Genomic DNA, 17,645 nt, shown 5'->3' with positions numbered 1-17,645 from the left:
ACCCCCATGCTTCACAGTAGGTATGGTGTTCTTGGGATGCAACTCAATATTCTTCTTCCTCCAAACACGACGAGTTGAGTTTATACCAAAAAGTTCTATTTTGGTTTCATCCGACCACATGACATTCTCCCAATCCTCTGCTGTATCATCCATGTATCCATTTTGGTATAAACTCAACTCGTCGTGTTTGGAGGAAGAAGAATACTGAGTTACATCCCAAGAACACCATACCTACTGTGAAGCATGAGGGTGGAAACATCATGCTTTGGGGCTGTTTTTCTGCAAAGGGGACAGAATGGGGCCATGTATCGTGAGATTTTGAGCCAAAACCTCCTTCCATCAGTGAGAGCTTTGAATGGTTGACCAAATACTTATTTTCCACCATAATTTACAAATAAATTCTTTAAAATTCCTACAATGTGAATCCCTGGATTTTTTTTTTCTCACATTCTGTCTCTCACAGTTGAAGTGTACCTATGATGAAAATTACAGACCTCTGTCATCATTTTAAGTGAAAACTTGAGTAATTAAAGCACTTTTTATTATTTTTTTCCTGAGGGAACTCTCCTATAAAGTCCTATCTATCTACTTAACAGGAGTTTGTGCTCCTGTCGGGTACGTTATTAAGAGTAAAGTTCTTTAAAAGCAAAATTAAACAACCTCATATACATTAATTTATGAAGAGAGAGAGAAAAAAAGAGTTGGAGTTGTATCAGCCTAAAGCGAGACGCAGGCTGCCTTTAGGCCAGCACACCCATCCTGTCTCTGCCTTTCCTGTTCCACAGCCACGCTCACAGCTATGTTCTGCGTGATAAGAGATGGCACTTTCCTCTAGTTGGCCCTGAGCTTATTGCTGCACCCCCCTACCCCCCCTTTTTCTTTGCAGGCACAATTTCGGGAGGCCGATCCCCGAGTGTTTCTGCACGGCACACACGGGCGGTCGGCCCCTCACATCTGGAACGCATGCAGCCGTGCGCGCTATTATTTTAAGCTTCAAACAACTTAGCAGACACTCCTACTGAACGAGCGAACGAGGGGCTGCGGTTAAAAGGCCCCGGACCGCAAGTTTCCAACACAAGAACTCTGAATGATGTCCTCCAGACCAGTGCTTTTCAACCACCGTGCCGCGGCACACTAGTGAGATACAGTCCGGTGTGCCGTGGGAGATATCTAATTTCAGATATTTGCAGATATATAGTCTGCAAATGATGTCTTGTTGTTGTGGCGGTTTAGCTCGGTTGGTAGAGTGGCCGTGCCAGCGACTTGAGGGTTGCAGGTTCGATTCCCGCTTCTGCCAACCTAGTCACTGTCGTTGTGTCCTTGGGCAAGACACTTTACCCACCTGCTCTCAGTGCCACCCACACTGGTTTGAACCAGTGTGGGTGGCACTGAGAGCAGGTGGGTAAAGTGTCTTGTCCTTGGGCAATCGAACCTGCAACCCTCAAGTTGCTGGCACGGCCACTCCACCAACCGAGCTATACCGCCATCAAGTCGCCATCTCATTACAGTGCCAACACAGACAGACGGACAATATTCACACACTAGGGACAATTTTAGTGTTGCCAATCAACCAGGTGCATGTTTTTGGGGCGGCATAGCTCGGTTGATAGAGTGGCCGTGCCAGCAACTTGAGGGTTGCAGGTTTGATTCCCGCTTCTGCCAACCTAGTCACTGCCGTTGTGTCCTTGGGCAAGACACTTTACCCACCTGCTCCCAGTGCCACCCACACTGGTTTGAATGGAACTTAGATATTGGGTTTCACTATGTAAAGCGCTTGGAGTCACGAGAGAAAAAGCGCTATATAAATATAATTCACTTCACTTCAAGTGGATCATTTCATGTGGGATCTGACCCGAGGAAGTGAATTTATATATAAATATAATTCACTTCACTTGTTGAACCGTGTAATACTCTTCCATATCAGTAGGTGGCAGCCGGTAGCTAATTGCTTATAAATGTCGGAAACAGCGGGAGGCAGGGTGAAGGTAAAAAGGTGTCTAATGCTTAAAGGGGAACATTATCACAACTTCAAAAGGGTTAAAAACAATAAAAATCCGTTCCCAGTGGCTTGTTTTATTTTTCGAATTTTTTTTCAAAATTTTACACCTCCCGGAATATCCCTAAAAAAAAGCTTTAAAGTTCTTGATTTTCCCTATTTGCGATGCGACTGTCCATACAGGGCTGCCAATACAAACAAACATGGCGGTTACCACAGCAAGATATAGCGACATTTGCTCGGATTCAGACTCGGATTTCAGCGGCTTAAGCGATTCAACAAATTACGCATGTATTGAAACAGATGGTCGGAGTATGGAGGCAGATAGCGAAAACAAAATTGAAGAAGACATTGAAGCTATTGAGCTATTCGGCCATAGCATGGGTGTACCTAATGAAGTGGCCCATAGCATGGCTGCCTTATTAGCATCGCCGGTAAAATGTGCGGACCAAACGATCAGGACTTTCGCATCTTGTGACACTGGAGCAACTTCAATCCGTCGATTGGTAAGTGTTTGTTTCGCATTAAATGTGGGTATCTACTTTCAAATGTACATACAGCTAATGTAAATAGCATGTTAGCATCTATTAGCATAGCATGTTAGTATCGATTACCTGGCAGTCATGCTGCGACCAAATATGTCTGATTAGCACATAAGTCAACAACATCAACAAAACTCACCTTTGTGATTTCGTTGACTTAATCGTTGAAAATGCATCTGCAGGTTATCCATACATCTCTGTGCCATGTCTGTCTTAGCATCGCCGGTCAAATGTTAAGACACTCTGGCAAATTCAATGGGGGGCTGGCGGCAGATTTCTTGCCAGTGGTGCAACTTGAATCCCTCCCTGTTAGTGTTGTTACACCCTCCGACAACACACCGACGAGGCATGATGTCTCCAAGGTTCCAAAAAATAGTCGAAAAAACGGAAAATAACAGAGCTGAGACCCGGTGTTTGTAATGTGAAAATGAAAATGGCGGGTGTGTTACCTCGGTGACGTCACATTCTGACGTCATCGCTAAAAGAGCGATAAACAGAAAGGCGTTTAATTCGCCAAAATTCACCCATTTAGAGTTCTGAAATCGGTTAAAAAGATACATGGTCTTTTTTCTGCACCATCAAGGTATATATTGACGCTTGCATAGGTTTGGTGATAATGTTCCCCTTTAAACCAAAAATAAACAAAAGGTGAGTGCCCCTAAGAAAAGACATTGAAGCTCAGAGAAGGCTATGCAGAATGAAACTAAAACTGAACTGGCTGCAAGGTAAACAAAAACAGAATGCTGGACGACAGCAAAGACTTACTGTGGAGCAAAGACGGCGTCCACAAAGTACATCCGAACATGACATGACAATCAACAACGTCCCCACAAAGAAGGATAAAAACAACTGAAATATTCTTGATTGCTAAAACAAAACGGATTGGGGGAATATCGCTCAAAGGAAGACATGAAACTGCTCCGGGAAAATACCAAAAAAAAAGTGAAAAATTAAAGGACAAGAAGTAAAACACAACACACAGGAAAACAGCAAAAAACTCCAAATAAGTCAGGGTGTGATTTGACAGGTGGTGACAGTACACCTACTTTGAGACAAGAGCTATAGTGATGCATATATGCTTTAAAGTCATATCCAACAATTGTGACAACGATTTTTTACTGTCACCTGAGTTTCGTATTTTTTATGATTTCTGCTTGGTGGTGTGCCTCCGCATTTTTTCAACGCAAAAAAATAAATAGATAGATAGATAGATAGATAGATAGATAGATAGATAGATAGATAGATAGATAGATAGATTGACAGATGGATAGAAGGATGGATGGATGGATGGATGGATGGATGGATGGATGGATGGATGGATGGATGGATGGATGGATGGATGGATGGATGGATAGATAGATAGATAGATAGATAGATAGATAGATAGATAGATAGATAGATAGATAGATAGATAGATAGATAGATAGATAGACAGAAAGATGGATGGATGGGTGGATGGATGGATAGATAGATAGATGGATGGATAGATAAATAGATAAATAGATAGATAGATAGATAGAAGGATGTATGGATGGATGGATGGATAGATAGATAGATAGATAGATAGATAGATAGAAGGATAGATAGATAGATAGATAGATAGATAGATAGATAGATAGATAGATAGATAGATAGATAGATAGATAGATGGATAGATAGATAGATAGATAGATAGATAGATGGATGGATGGATGGATGGATGGATGGATGGATGGATGGATAGATTGATGGATAGATGGATATATAAATAGATAGATAGATAGATAGATAGATAGATAGATAGATAGATAGATAGATAGATAGATAGATAGATAGATAGATAGATAGATAGATAGATAGATAGATAGATAGATAGATAGATGGATGGATGGATGGATGGATGGATGGATGGATGGATGGATGGATGGATGGATGGATGATGGATAGATGGATAGATAGATAGATAGATAGATAGATAGATAGATAGATAGATAGATAGAAAGATAGATGGATAGATGGATGGATGGATGGATAGATGGATGGATGGATAGATAAATAGATAAATAGATGGATAGATGGATAGATAGATAGATAGATAGATAGATAGATAGATAGATAGATAGATAGATAGATAGATAGATAGATAGATAGATAGATAGATAGATAGAAAGATAGATGGATAGATGGATGGATGGATGGATGGATGGATGGATGGATGGATAGATAAATAGATAAATAGATAGATAGATAGATAGATATATAGATAGATAGATAGATAGATAGATAGATAGATAGATAGATAGATAGATAGATAGATAGATAGATAGATAGATAGATAGATAGATAGATAGATAGATAGATAGATAGATAGATGGATGGATGGATGGATGGATGGATAGATTGATGGATAGATGGATATATAAATAGATAGATAGATAGATAGATAGATAGATAGATAGATAGATAGATAGATAGATAGATAGATAGATAGATAGATAGATAGATAGATAGATGGATGGATGGATGGATGGATGGATGGATGGATGGATGGATGGATGGATGGATGGATGGATGATGGATAGATGGATAGATAGATAGATAGATGGATAGATAGATAGATAGATAGATAGATAGATAGATAGATAGATAGATAGATAGAAAGATAGATGGATAGATGGATGGATGGATGGATGGATGGATAGATGGATGGATGGATAGATAAATAGATAAATAGATGGATAGATTGATAGATAGATAGATAGATAGATAGATAGATAGATAGATAGATGGATAGATAGATAGATAGATAGATAGATAGATAGATAGATAGATAGATAGATAGATAGATAGAAAGATAGATGGATAGATGGATGGATGGATGGATGGATGGATAGATAAATAGATAAATAGATAGATAGATAGATAGATATATAGATAGATAGATAGATGGATAGATAGATAGATAGATAGATATATAGATAGATAGATAGATGGATAGATAGATAGATAGATAGATAGATAGATAGATAGATAGATGGATAGATAGATAGATAGATAGATAGATAGATAGATAGATAGTACTTTATTGATTCCTTCAGGAAAATTAAAATTCCAGCAGCAGTGAACAGAGTTGAGATCAATTTAAAAAAAAGTTAAAAGTAAATAATGGGGGTTTAAATGTAAACAAAATCGAGAAATATTACAATAAGAATAAAAAAATAAAAAGCCACAATGGGAATAAAATATAACAGTCAAATAAGAATATAACAAGAGGAAGTAGGCAGTAGTGACCAACCAAATGTGCCTCGGTTCAAAAAAGGTTGAAAAACTGCTCCAGACTAATTGTGCTTCGGTGCTATTTTTTTTTTTTTCATCCAGCGGCTCCTCTGAATGTGTCGGGCTCGTGTTTCGCCGCCTCGCAGCCAACAGTTGAGTCACTTTGCGGTCGGCTGTTTCGAAAGTATTTACATTAATCTGAATTGTGTGATTCTACGTGCGCGGAAAGGAATATCGTTTTTTTTTGTTTGTTTATTTTTGTGTGTGTGTGGAAATAACACCCGCCTCCAGGATAGTCTGGTGACAGAAGCTTGTAAAGGTGGAGTTTCCTTTTCTACTGGGAGGTCAGACACAACCTAGGCTGGGGGTCAGCAAATGTTATTAGCGCTTTTTTTTTTTTTTTTTACTCAAGAAAAATAGTCTGGAGCCGCAAAAGACAGCACCATTTTTTTTATTTATTTATTTATTTTTTACTTTACAGGCAAAGGAATCTTCATGCAAAATCCATCCATCCATTTTCTACCGCTTATTCCCTTCAGGGTTGCGGGGGATGCTGGAGCCTATCTCAGCTGCATTCAGGTGGAAGGCAGTGTACACCCTGGACAAGTCACCACCTGCTCACAGGGCCAACATAGATAGACAAACACACACACTCACATTCACAAACTAGGGCCAATTTAATCAACGTATCCCCACACTGCAAAAACTGAAATCTAAGTAAGATGAAATATCTCAAATAAGGGTGATATTTGCTTATTTTATGTCTGATAAGATAATTATTCTCACTAAGCAGATTTTATGTTAGAGTGTTTTTCTTGTTTTAAGGGTTTTGGTCCTAAATGATCTCAGTAAGATATTACAGGTTGTAGCTGAGATGTCATGACCTATATTGAGTAAAAAATGCTTGAAACTAGAATATCAACTGTTGCAAAGCTGTGTCAACAACACCCACAAGTATAAAAGTACTTTTTTAAAGTAATAATTTCTTTCTTTATGTCAAGATAATGCCACTAGCATTTACTTAATTTAGGAATATTTCTCAACATATTGAGCAAAAAGGTCTCATATTTTTTTTTCTACCAAGAAAAGTGCACTTGTTATTAGTGAGAATATACTTATTTTAAAATATTTTTGATTCATTGAGGTTAGCTAATTTTACTTGTTTTGGAAAGTCTTGACAAGCCAAATTTTCTTGATCTATTGGCAGATAATTTTGCTTAGTTCAAGTAAAATACCTCTCATTTTTGTATTTTTTTTTCTTGTTTTTGAAGACTGACTTTTTGCAGTGCAGGTGCATGTCTTTGGAGGTGGGAGGAACCCGGAGAACCCGGAGGGAACCCACACAGTCACGGGGAGGACATGCTAACTCCACACTGATAGATCCCGAGTGCAGGATCGAACCCAGAACCTTCGTATTGCGAGGCAGACGCAATAACCCCTCTCCAACCGGGCTGCCCTCATGCAGAATCAGAATCTAAATTTTCGTCTGAGATTTTGATTTTTTGGGGATGTACAGATCCGATTTCAAAACTCCATTCAGTATTTTGACAATAGATTAAGGACCTGAAAATACTAAAACAATTTACGAATTTTCACAAAGCCTATCGTAATCAATTTACCATTAGTTTATATTGCTAATGTGTAGTATTAAATGCTACATACAAATGTTTTTTTTAACAAAATAAAGTGACGAGTGCACAACAACTAAACAAAATCAAGACACATTCACGGCCTCACAGTCAGTGGGAAATTATAGAACTCCTTTCAAAAATTGGCTGAAAAGCCGCTTGACCTCACCATCCGTCTATTTATTTACCTCCGAATATTTGGTCCCTTTCCTCAACTCCACACTGCAAAAACTGAAATGTTCTTGTTCTATAGGCAGATAATTTTGCTTAGTTCAAGTAAAATACCCCTCATTTTTAATTTTTTTTGTTTTGTTTTTGAATACTGACTTTTTTGCAGTGCACAACTGCGTTCTTCTTGTATTGTTTCGATTCCACAAATTTCCCAGTGAATTCCCCAAGACGTCTGTTTCGCAGTATGTGTTTTCGTCCACACAAGCAGGCGACGGCAAGTCAAGACACATTCACGGCCTCACAGTCGGTAGGAAATTATAGAACTCCTTTCAAAAATCGTCTGAAAAGCCGCTTGACCTCACCATCCGTCTATTTATTTACCTCCGAATATTTGGTCCCTTTCCTCAGCTCCACACTGCAAAAACTGAAATGTTCTTGTTCTATAGGCAGATCATTTTGCTTAGTTCAAGTAAAATACCCCTCATTTTTAATTTTTTTTGTTTTGTTTTTGAATACTGACTTTTTTGCAGTGCACAACTGCGTTCTTCTTGTATTGTTTCGATTCCACAAATTTCCCAGTGAATTTCCCAAGACGTCCGTTTCGCAATACGTGTTGTCGTCCACTCAGGCAGGCGACGGCCAGTCAAGACACATTCACGGCTTCACAGTCAGTGGGAAATTATAGAACTCCTTTCAAAAATCGGCTGAAAAGCCGCTTGACCTCACTTTCCGTCTATTTATTTTTCTGCGAAACATTTGGTCCGTTTCCTCAGCTCCACACTGCAAAAACTGAAATTTTCTTGTTCTATTGGCAGATAATTTTGCTTAGTTCAAGTAAAATACCCCTCATTTTTGTATTTTTCTTCTTCTTCTTTTTGAATACTGACTTTTTTGCAGTGTACAACTGCGTTATTCTTGTATTGTTTCGATTCCACAAATTTCCCAGTGAATTCCCCAAGACGTCCGTTTCGCAATACGTGTTTTCGTCCACTCAAGCAGGCGACGGCCAGTCAAGACACATTCACGGCCTCACAGTCGGTAGGAAATTATAGAACTCCTTTCAAAAATCGTCTGAAAAGCCGCTTGACCTCACCATCCGTCTATTTATTTACCTCCGAATATTTGGTCCCTTTCCTCAGCTCCACACTGCAAAAACTGAAATTTTCTTGTTCTATAGGCAGATAATTTTGCTTAGTTCAAGTAAAATACCCCTCATTTTTGTATTTTTCTTCTTCTTCTTTTTTAATACTGACTTTTTTGCAGTGGACAACCGCGTTCTTCTTGTATTGTTTCGATTCCACAAATTTCCCAGTGAATTCCCCAAGACGTCCGTTTCGCAGTATGTGTTTTCGTCCACTCAAGCAGGCGACGGCCAGTCAAGACACATTCACGGCCTCACAGTCGGTAGGAAATTATAGAACTCCTTTCAAAAATCGGCTGAAAAGCCGCTTGACCTCACCATCCGTCTATTTATCTTTCCTCGGAAATATCCGGTCCGTTTCCTCAGCCCCGGTGACAAAACAGTGGATATATGGTTGGCATGGAAATGGGAAGTACTTTTGGGTGCCACTCACATAGCGAGCAGGGGCGAGCGTCCCGGGCTGCTGTCACTGCTGTTGCTGTTTCCATGGTCCATTGCTCCATTCAGCTCCTCGTGGATGGCGTTGGCCAGGGAGTTGAGGGTGGGACTTCCAATGGAAGCAGTTGTGTATAGAGGTATGTTGTTCTCTGCCATTGAAGCCTGAAATGCAGGCAGGCCCCGAGCATTAAATGTAGAGCGGAAGAGAGTTGTCAGCACCTACTCAGTTGCCCATCACTCTTTCTTTTTTTCTTTCTTTCATACAAATATATCCGCCCATCACTTCTTGTGGAAATGACGGCTGTTTTTTTTTTTTTTTTAAATTGCATTACTTTTCAGTTTGAGCTTTTTTACCTGAAAGGCAGCAGAGAAGTTTGGGCCATAGCCCAAGCTAGTCTGAATATTCTTCACCAATGCCGGACTTCTGCAAACAGACAAATTACATTATAGCAACTTTTTATGACAACACGATACATTTACAGCTGTAGAAATTAAGACACTTAAAGGGGATCTGTGATGACTTTTCATCTCCATTTAAAACATTTCCTTAAAGGCTTAGGTGTCCAGTCACTTTTATAACCCGTTTTTTTTTTTCTACTGTGGAGGTGTTTCCTCCTTTAAGAACTGAACTGGGCAAGAAAGCACCGAGGTGCTTGGAATAACTTTCAATCGAATCTGCAACTTCAAACCCTTGTTACATCTAAATGAGTTTAGAGCTTCTGCGAAAGGATTGCAGTCTACCTTGTTTGTATGAATGTGTGTCATATGAGCAAGTTTTAATGTTGTAAAGTTGATGTTTCATGTAACCTTGCTTTGATTGATTGATTGATTGAAACTTGTATTAGTAGGTTGCACAGTACAGTACATATTCCGTACAATTGACCACTAAATGGTAACTTGCTGCCCTCTTGGCCAGGTTTCCCTTGGAAAAGAGATCTTGGATCTCAATGGGATTTCACCCCGTTAAATAAAGGCCATATAAATATAAACAAAAATCCAGATTGCAAATAACAACATTATAATATATATGTGGAAAAAGTACACTATTAATACATAAATCTAGAAGGTCACTGGTGTGTTGTTTCCCCAAGGCCAGGTCTCCCTTAAAAAAGAGATCTTGGATCTCAATGGGATTTTACCCCGTTAAATAAAGGCTGAATTAATATTAAAAAAAAAAACAGATTCCAAATAACAACATTATAATATATATTTGGAAAAAGTACACTATTAAAACATATATCTAGAAGGTCACTGCTATTTTTTTCCCCCATGGCCAGGTCTCCCTTGGAAAAGAGATCTTGGATCTCAATGGGATTTTACCCGGTTAAATAAAGGCTAAATAAATAAATACAAATTTCAGATTGCAAATAACAACATTATAATATATATTTGGAAAAAGTACACTATTAAAACATAAATCTAGAAGGTCACTGCTATTTTCTCCTGTCTTGGATCTCAATGGGATTTTACCCGGTTAAATAAAGGCTAAATAAATAGTAAAAAAAAAATCCAGATTGCAAATAAAAGTATTATCATATATATTTGGAAAAATTACACTATTAATTGTTTCGTTTTTTCCGCATAAACTTCATAAACATTTTATAGATTCACCCGGTCACAACAAGAAGTACACCTGCACCGCCGAATCCATTGAAACTCTGCATTAAAAAAAACTGCTTTTATTAGCACTTATGCTACTGCATGTTACACGTCGGTAATATTATGCACATGCCGCAATTATATATATATATATATATATATATATATATATATATATATATATATATATCCTACCTTTTTTAATGTTTTTTGAAGCCGAAAACGAGGAGCTCCCCCCTCTGGTTAATAATTGTGGTTGTTTTCTACATTTAAAACACTTCTTTGTGATCTACATCAGGGATTTTTTAACCTTTTAGACCTTAGGGCCCAACTTTTCCACTACAGAAGGGCCTGCATGCTACTTTTTATAATAAAATAACATAAAAGAATACTATCATTAATTAACTTTTTTTTTTTTAACGAAAACAAAAAATACATATCTGCTTGAGTTATACCAAAGCCAGTCATTCATCAGATTGTACATTCTAGAAACGACAATAGAATTTACAGTAAAAAAACAACAACCTTTGATTGACTGACTGAAACTTTTTCTGGAAGATAGTATCGTAAATCTATAGTATCGTTTTTTTCATTTACAGGGTAACACTTTAGTATGGGGAACATGTTTACTATTATATTAGTTTCTTATTAACATGCAAAGAAGCAACATATTGGCTCTTAATTAGTCATTATTAAGTACTAGTAACATATTCAATCAATCAATCAATGTCAGGTCTTAATTAATCATTAAGTACAAGTAACATATTGGGTCTTAATTAGTCATTATTAAGTACTAGTAACATATTGGGTCTTAATTAGTCATTATTAAGTACTAGTAACATATTGGCTCTTAATTAGTCATTAATAAGTACTAGTAACATATTGGGTCTTAATTAGTCTTTATTAAGTTCTAGTAACATATTGGGTCTTAATTAGTCATTATTAAGTACTAGTAACATATTGGCTCTTAATTAGTCATTATTAAGTACTAGTAACATATTGGGTCTTAATTAGTCATTATTAAGTACTAGTAACATATTGGCTCTTAATTAGTCATTATTAAGTACTAGTAACATATTGGGCCTTAATTAGTCATTATTAAGTACTAGTAACATATTGGGCTCATAATTAGTCATTATTAGGTACTAGTAACATATTGGGCCTTAATTAGTCATTATTAAGTACTAGTAGCATATTGGGTCTTAATTAGTCATTATCAATTACTAGTAACATATTGGGTCTTAATTAGTCATTATTAAGTACTAGTAACATATTGGGCTCATAATTAGTCATTATTAGGTACTAGTAACATATTGGGCCTTAATTAGTCATTATTAAGTACTAGTAGCATATTGGGCCTTAATTAGTCATTATTAAATACTAGTAACATATTGGGCTCATAATTAGTCATTATTAGGTACTAGTAACATATTGGGCCTTAATTAGTCATTATTAAGTACTAGTAGCATATTGGGTCTTAATTAGTCATTATCAATTACTAGTAACATATTGGGTCTTAATTAGTCATTAAGTACTAGTAACATATTGGCTCTTAATTAGTCATTATTAAGTACTAGTAACATAGTGGGCCTTAATTAGTCATTATTAAGTACTAGTAACATATTGGGCTCATAATTAGTCATTATTAGGTACTAGTAACAAATTGGCTCTTAATCAGTCATTATTAAGTACTAGTAACATATTGGCTCTTAATTAGTCATTATTAAGTACTAGTAACATATTGGCTCTTAATTAGTCATTATTAAGTACTAGTAACATATTGGGTCTTAATTAGTCATTATTAAGTACTAGTAACATATTGGCTCTTAATTAGTCATTATTAAGTACTAGTAACATATTGGGTCTTAATTAGTCATTATTAAGTACTAGTAACATATTGGCTCTTAATTAGTCATTATTAAGTACTAGTAACATATTGGCTCTTGATTAGTCATTATTAAGTACTAGTAACATATTGGCTCTTAATTAGTCATTATTAAGTACTAGTAACATAGTGGGCCTTAATTAGTCATTATTAAGTACTAGTAACATATTGGGCTCATAATTAGTCATTATTAAGTACTAGTAACATGTTGGCTCTTAATTAGTCATTGTTAAGTATTAGTAACATATTGGCTCTTAATTAGTCATTATTAAGTACTAGTAACATGGTGGGCCTTAATTAGTCATTATTAAGTACTAGTAACATATTGGGCTCATAATTAGTCATTATTAAGTACTAGTAACATATTGGGTCTTAATTAGTCATTATTAAGTACTAGTAACATATTGGCTCTTAATTAGTCATTATTAAGTACTAGTAACATATTGGGTCTTAATTAGTCATTATTAAGTACTAGTAACATATTGGGCTCATAATTAGTCATTATTAGGCACTAGTAACAAATTGGCTCTTAATCAGTCATTATTAAGTACTAGTAACATATTGGCTCTTAATCAGTCATTATTAAGTACTGGTAACATATTGGCTCTTAATTAGTCATTATTAAGTACTAGTAACATATTGGGTCTTAATTAGTCATTATTAAGTACTAGTAACATATTGGGCTCATAATTAGTCATTATTAAGTACTAGTAACATATTGGCTCTTAATTAGTCATTATTAAGTACTAGTAACATATTGGGTCTTAATTAGTCATTATTAAGTACTAGTAACATATTGGGCCTTAATTAGTCATTATTAAGTACAAGTAACATATTGGGCTCATAATTAGTCATTATTAGGTACTAGTAACAAATTGGCTCTTAATCAGTCATTATTAAGTACTAGTAACATATTGGCTCTTAATTAGTCATTATTAAGTACTAGTAACATATTGGCTCTTAATTAGACATTGTTAATTACTAGTAACATATTGGCTCTTAATTAGTCATTATTAAGTACTAGTAACATATTGGGTCTTAATTAGTCATTATTAAGTACTAGTAACATATTGGCTCTTAATTAGTCATTAATAAGTACTAGTAACATATTGGGTCTTAATTAGTCATTATTAAGTACTAGTAACATATTGGCTCTTAATTAGACATTGTTAATTACTAGTAACATATTGGCTCTTAATTAGTCATTAATAAGTACTAGTAACATATTGGGTCTTAATTAGTCATTATTAAGTACTAGTAACATATTGGCTCTTAATTAGTCATTATTAAGTACTAGTAACATATTGGGTCTTAATTAGTCATTATTAAGTACTAGTAACATATTGGCTTTTAATAGGTCATTATTAAGTACTTCCGCGACCCCGAAAGGGAATAGGCGGTAGGAAATGGATGGATGGATTAAGTACTTATTAATGCCTTATTCTGCATGGCCTTATTATAAAACCAATAAGCCATCAACTAAGAGTCTTACAGAGTCTAAACCCTAAACCTCTAACCTTAACCCTAATCCCAAGTCCTAATCCTAACCCTAACCGAGTTTTAGCAAGTCTGAACCCTAACACTCTAACCTTAACCCTTCACCCTAACCCCACCCAAACACTAACCCTAGCCCTAACCAAGTCTTAGTTAGTCTTAACCCTAACCCTCTAACCTTAACCCTTCACCTTAACCCTAACCCCAACCCGAACACTAACCCTAACCCCAAACCTACCCGAGTCTTAGTTAGTCTAAACCCTAACACTCTAACCTTAACCCTTCACCCTAACCCCACCCAAACACTAACCCTAGCCCTAACCAAGTCTTAGTTAGTCTTAACCCTAACCCTCTAACCTTAACCCTTCACCTTAACCCCACCCAAACACCAACCCTAGCCCTAACCAAGTCTTAGTTAGTCTTAACCCTAACCCTCTAACCTTAACCCTTCACCTTAACCCTAACCCCAACCCGAACACTAACCCTAACCCCAAACCTACCCGAGTCTTAGTTAGTCTGAACCCAAACCCTCTAATCTTAACCCTTAACCCTAACCCACACACTAACCCTAGCCCCAACCGTAACTCATTAATCAGCAACTAATTAATGGTGAACATGTACCCCTCCCTAAGTGTTACCATTTACAGTAATATGCTGTAGAAAAAAACAAAAAAAAAAACAATAGCAAATTTTATGGTCAAGTTTTGCCTTTTTTTTTTTTAAACTGAAAAATAGATTTTTTTTTTTTTTTTTTACATTTACAAAAAAATATGTAATGATATGACTCCTTTAATGCGCCTTATACATGAAAAAAGATCGAAAATAGACCATTCATCGGCAGTGCGCCTTAAGATTCGTAAAATACGGTATTAAATGTAATCTTTTCTTTGTGACGGACAAAAATACATCTATTGCATGCTGTTGGGTATATTTGAAACTTTATTATCTAATTATGCCACAAATATAATACTATCATTAATTTCAAACTTAAGATTAAAACAAAATAAATATCCGCTTGAGTAAAAAAAAATATACTGGCATATTTCCATTTACAGTAATATTATTTAAAAAAATATAAATTTTACGGTGAAGTTTTTTTTTCTTTACTGAATTTTTTTCTTTTTTTTTTTACCACCAACCAACCAATGTTTATTTATATAGCCCTAAATCACAGGTGTCTCAAAGGGCTGCACAAGCCAAAACATCATACTCGGTTCAGAGCCCACATAAGAGCAAAGAAAAACTCACAACCCAGAGGGATGTCAATGTGAATGACTATGAGAAACCTTGGAGAGGACCGCAGATGTGGGTGACCCCGCCCGTATTTAATACAAAAATCAAAATCAAACGCACTGCAATTAATTTTGTAATATCATGAGGTGAACTCTTATACATTTATATTCATATTTTTTAATACGGCTACAAGCGGCCGTCTTAGGGCAGCCGTAACTGCGATGTGGCCCTCGGTGTAACCGTGTTCGACACCCATTTTTTTACATTTATAAATCAGAAAAGACAAAAATCATCATTGGTCCCCTTTGAAGCTTTTTTTTTAAGACAAACAAAAAAATCCCACACAATAAATAAATGCACAAGAAGCAACACTAAGCAAAAGCATGTTGGATGAATGCGTGATGGCAACACTGATAATGGGGAACATGCAGGTGGGGCGGGAGCTGGGGGGGGGGGGGGATAAGTGCTTACTGTACGAGCAGCTCGTCGGCGGCGTATTTCCGAGGGCGGCCTCTCTGCACGTGTCGGCCGCGCTTAAACTCCTCGCCATCAACGGTCCAACGGGACCCAAACTCATCCTCTACTCTCACAAAGCACTTATGCAGGGAAAGGTTGGTGCGAACGGCACCCTGGGAGAGCCAAGCCGGGCGGGCGCAGCAAGATGCAAGACGGGCCAGGGGACAAACACACACACACACACACACAAGGGAGGCGGGGGTGTGGGGGTGGGGGGGGGGGGGGGGGGTGGGGGGGTCACAATGAAACACAAGCCAAAGCCACCGCGGGTGAGGTGTACGGGGCATCACCCAAAAAAAAGCACATGTGAAGGACGGGTGAGGCACGGCAAAAGCAAGCAGGGAGGATATGGCACACACACACGCACACACACACACACACGCACACATGCGCACAAACACACACACACACCTACCCACTGATCTTTTGAGGCCGTCTCTTTTGGAACTCTATTTCGTCCACTGTCCACACGGCCCCTTTTACGTTTTCTACTCGCACAAAACACTTGTGTAGACTAAGATTATGCCGGACTGCGTTCTGCAGTTGGTGTGAAAACAACAACAAAAAAGGAAACAAAAAACAGGTTTCCATCAGTGGACATGTGGTCGGCATGAGGAACATGACATTGCAAGGAATAGGAGAAGCTGTTTGTGTTTATAGGAGGAATGTCCAAAGTGCGGCCCGCGGGGGTAATTTTTTAACGGCCCTTGGCACATTCTAAAACTAAGATTAAAAAAAAAACTGAAAAAGTGGTAGAAATGTGACAAGATTTGGTTCCAATGTTTATTCTAATAACACAAAGCTGCCATGCAGGCTGTTATTTTCTTTTAAAAAATTGAGTAATTACTGTATTTCCTTGAATTGCCACCGGGGCGCTAATTAATTTAAAATATATTCTCACTCCTGCGCATACTTGCCAACCTTGAGACCTCCGATTTCGGGAGGTGGGGGGCGTGGTTGGGGCGGGGGGCGTGGTTAAGAGGGGTGGCGTATAATTCGAGTATTTCATATATATTATATATATAAATAAATATCCATCCATCCATCCATTTTCTACCGCTTACTCCCTTTAGGGGTCACGGGGGGCGCTGGCGCCTATCTCAGCTACAATCGGGCGGAAGGCGGGGTACACCCTGGACAAGTCGCCTATATATATATATATATATATATATATATATATATATATATATATACGTATATATATATACGTATATATATATATATATACGTATATATATACGTATATATATATATATATGTATATATATATATATATATATATATATATATATGTATCAGGGTTTCCCACACATTCATTTATTTGTGGCAGCCCGCCACAAATAAAAATGTAAAAAATAAATAAATAAATACATTAAAAAAATAAAAAATAAATAAATTCAAAAATATATACATATACACATATATATATATATATATATATATATATATATATATATATATATATATGTATATTTATATACAGTATATATATATATATTTATTTTTTCCAGCTTTTGACTCGCGCAACCGCTCATAAAAGCAATGGGACTCTGTCTGTGAATGGAGCTTGTAGTTACATATTATATAAATATGTAAAATGTATATAAATATGTATATAAATATGTACATAAAGTGTTGTAATTATATTCCAACTCAGCGTGGAGTGGAGTGGGCGTGGCCTCCAGCGCCGTCTGAATTTCGGGAGAAAATTTGTCCCGGGAGGTTTGCGGGAGAGGCGTTGATATCC

General features: G+C 36.9%; 1 protein-coding gene across 1 annotated transcript in view; it reads right to left on the bottom strand.

The window, feature by feature from the left end:
* foxp1b (forkhead box P1b) overlaps window positions 1-17,645 on the bottom strand; it is a 670,786-nt gene that overhangs the window by 14,162 nt on the left and 638,979 nt on the right. The window contains 3 exon segments of the mRNA XM_061874765.1: window positions 9,167-9,333; window positions 9,526-9,595; window positions 15,854-16,011. Coding sequence (XP_061730749.1) covers window positions 9,167-9,333; window positions 9,526-9,595; window positions 15,854-16,011 — 395 coding nt within the window.

Source organism: Nerophis ophidion, linkage group LG16, assembly GCF_033978795.1.
Source record: "Nerophis ophidion isolate RoL-2023_Sa linkage group LG16, RoL_Noph_v1.0, whole genome shotgun sequence".
Lineage (NCBI taxonomy): Eukaryota > Metazoa > Chordata > Actinopteri > Syngnathiformes > Syngnathidae > Nerophis > Nerophis ophidion.
Note: the sequence above shows the minus strand (reverse complement) of the source record. Positions and strands in the feature narration are given on the sequence as shown.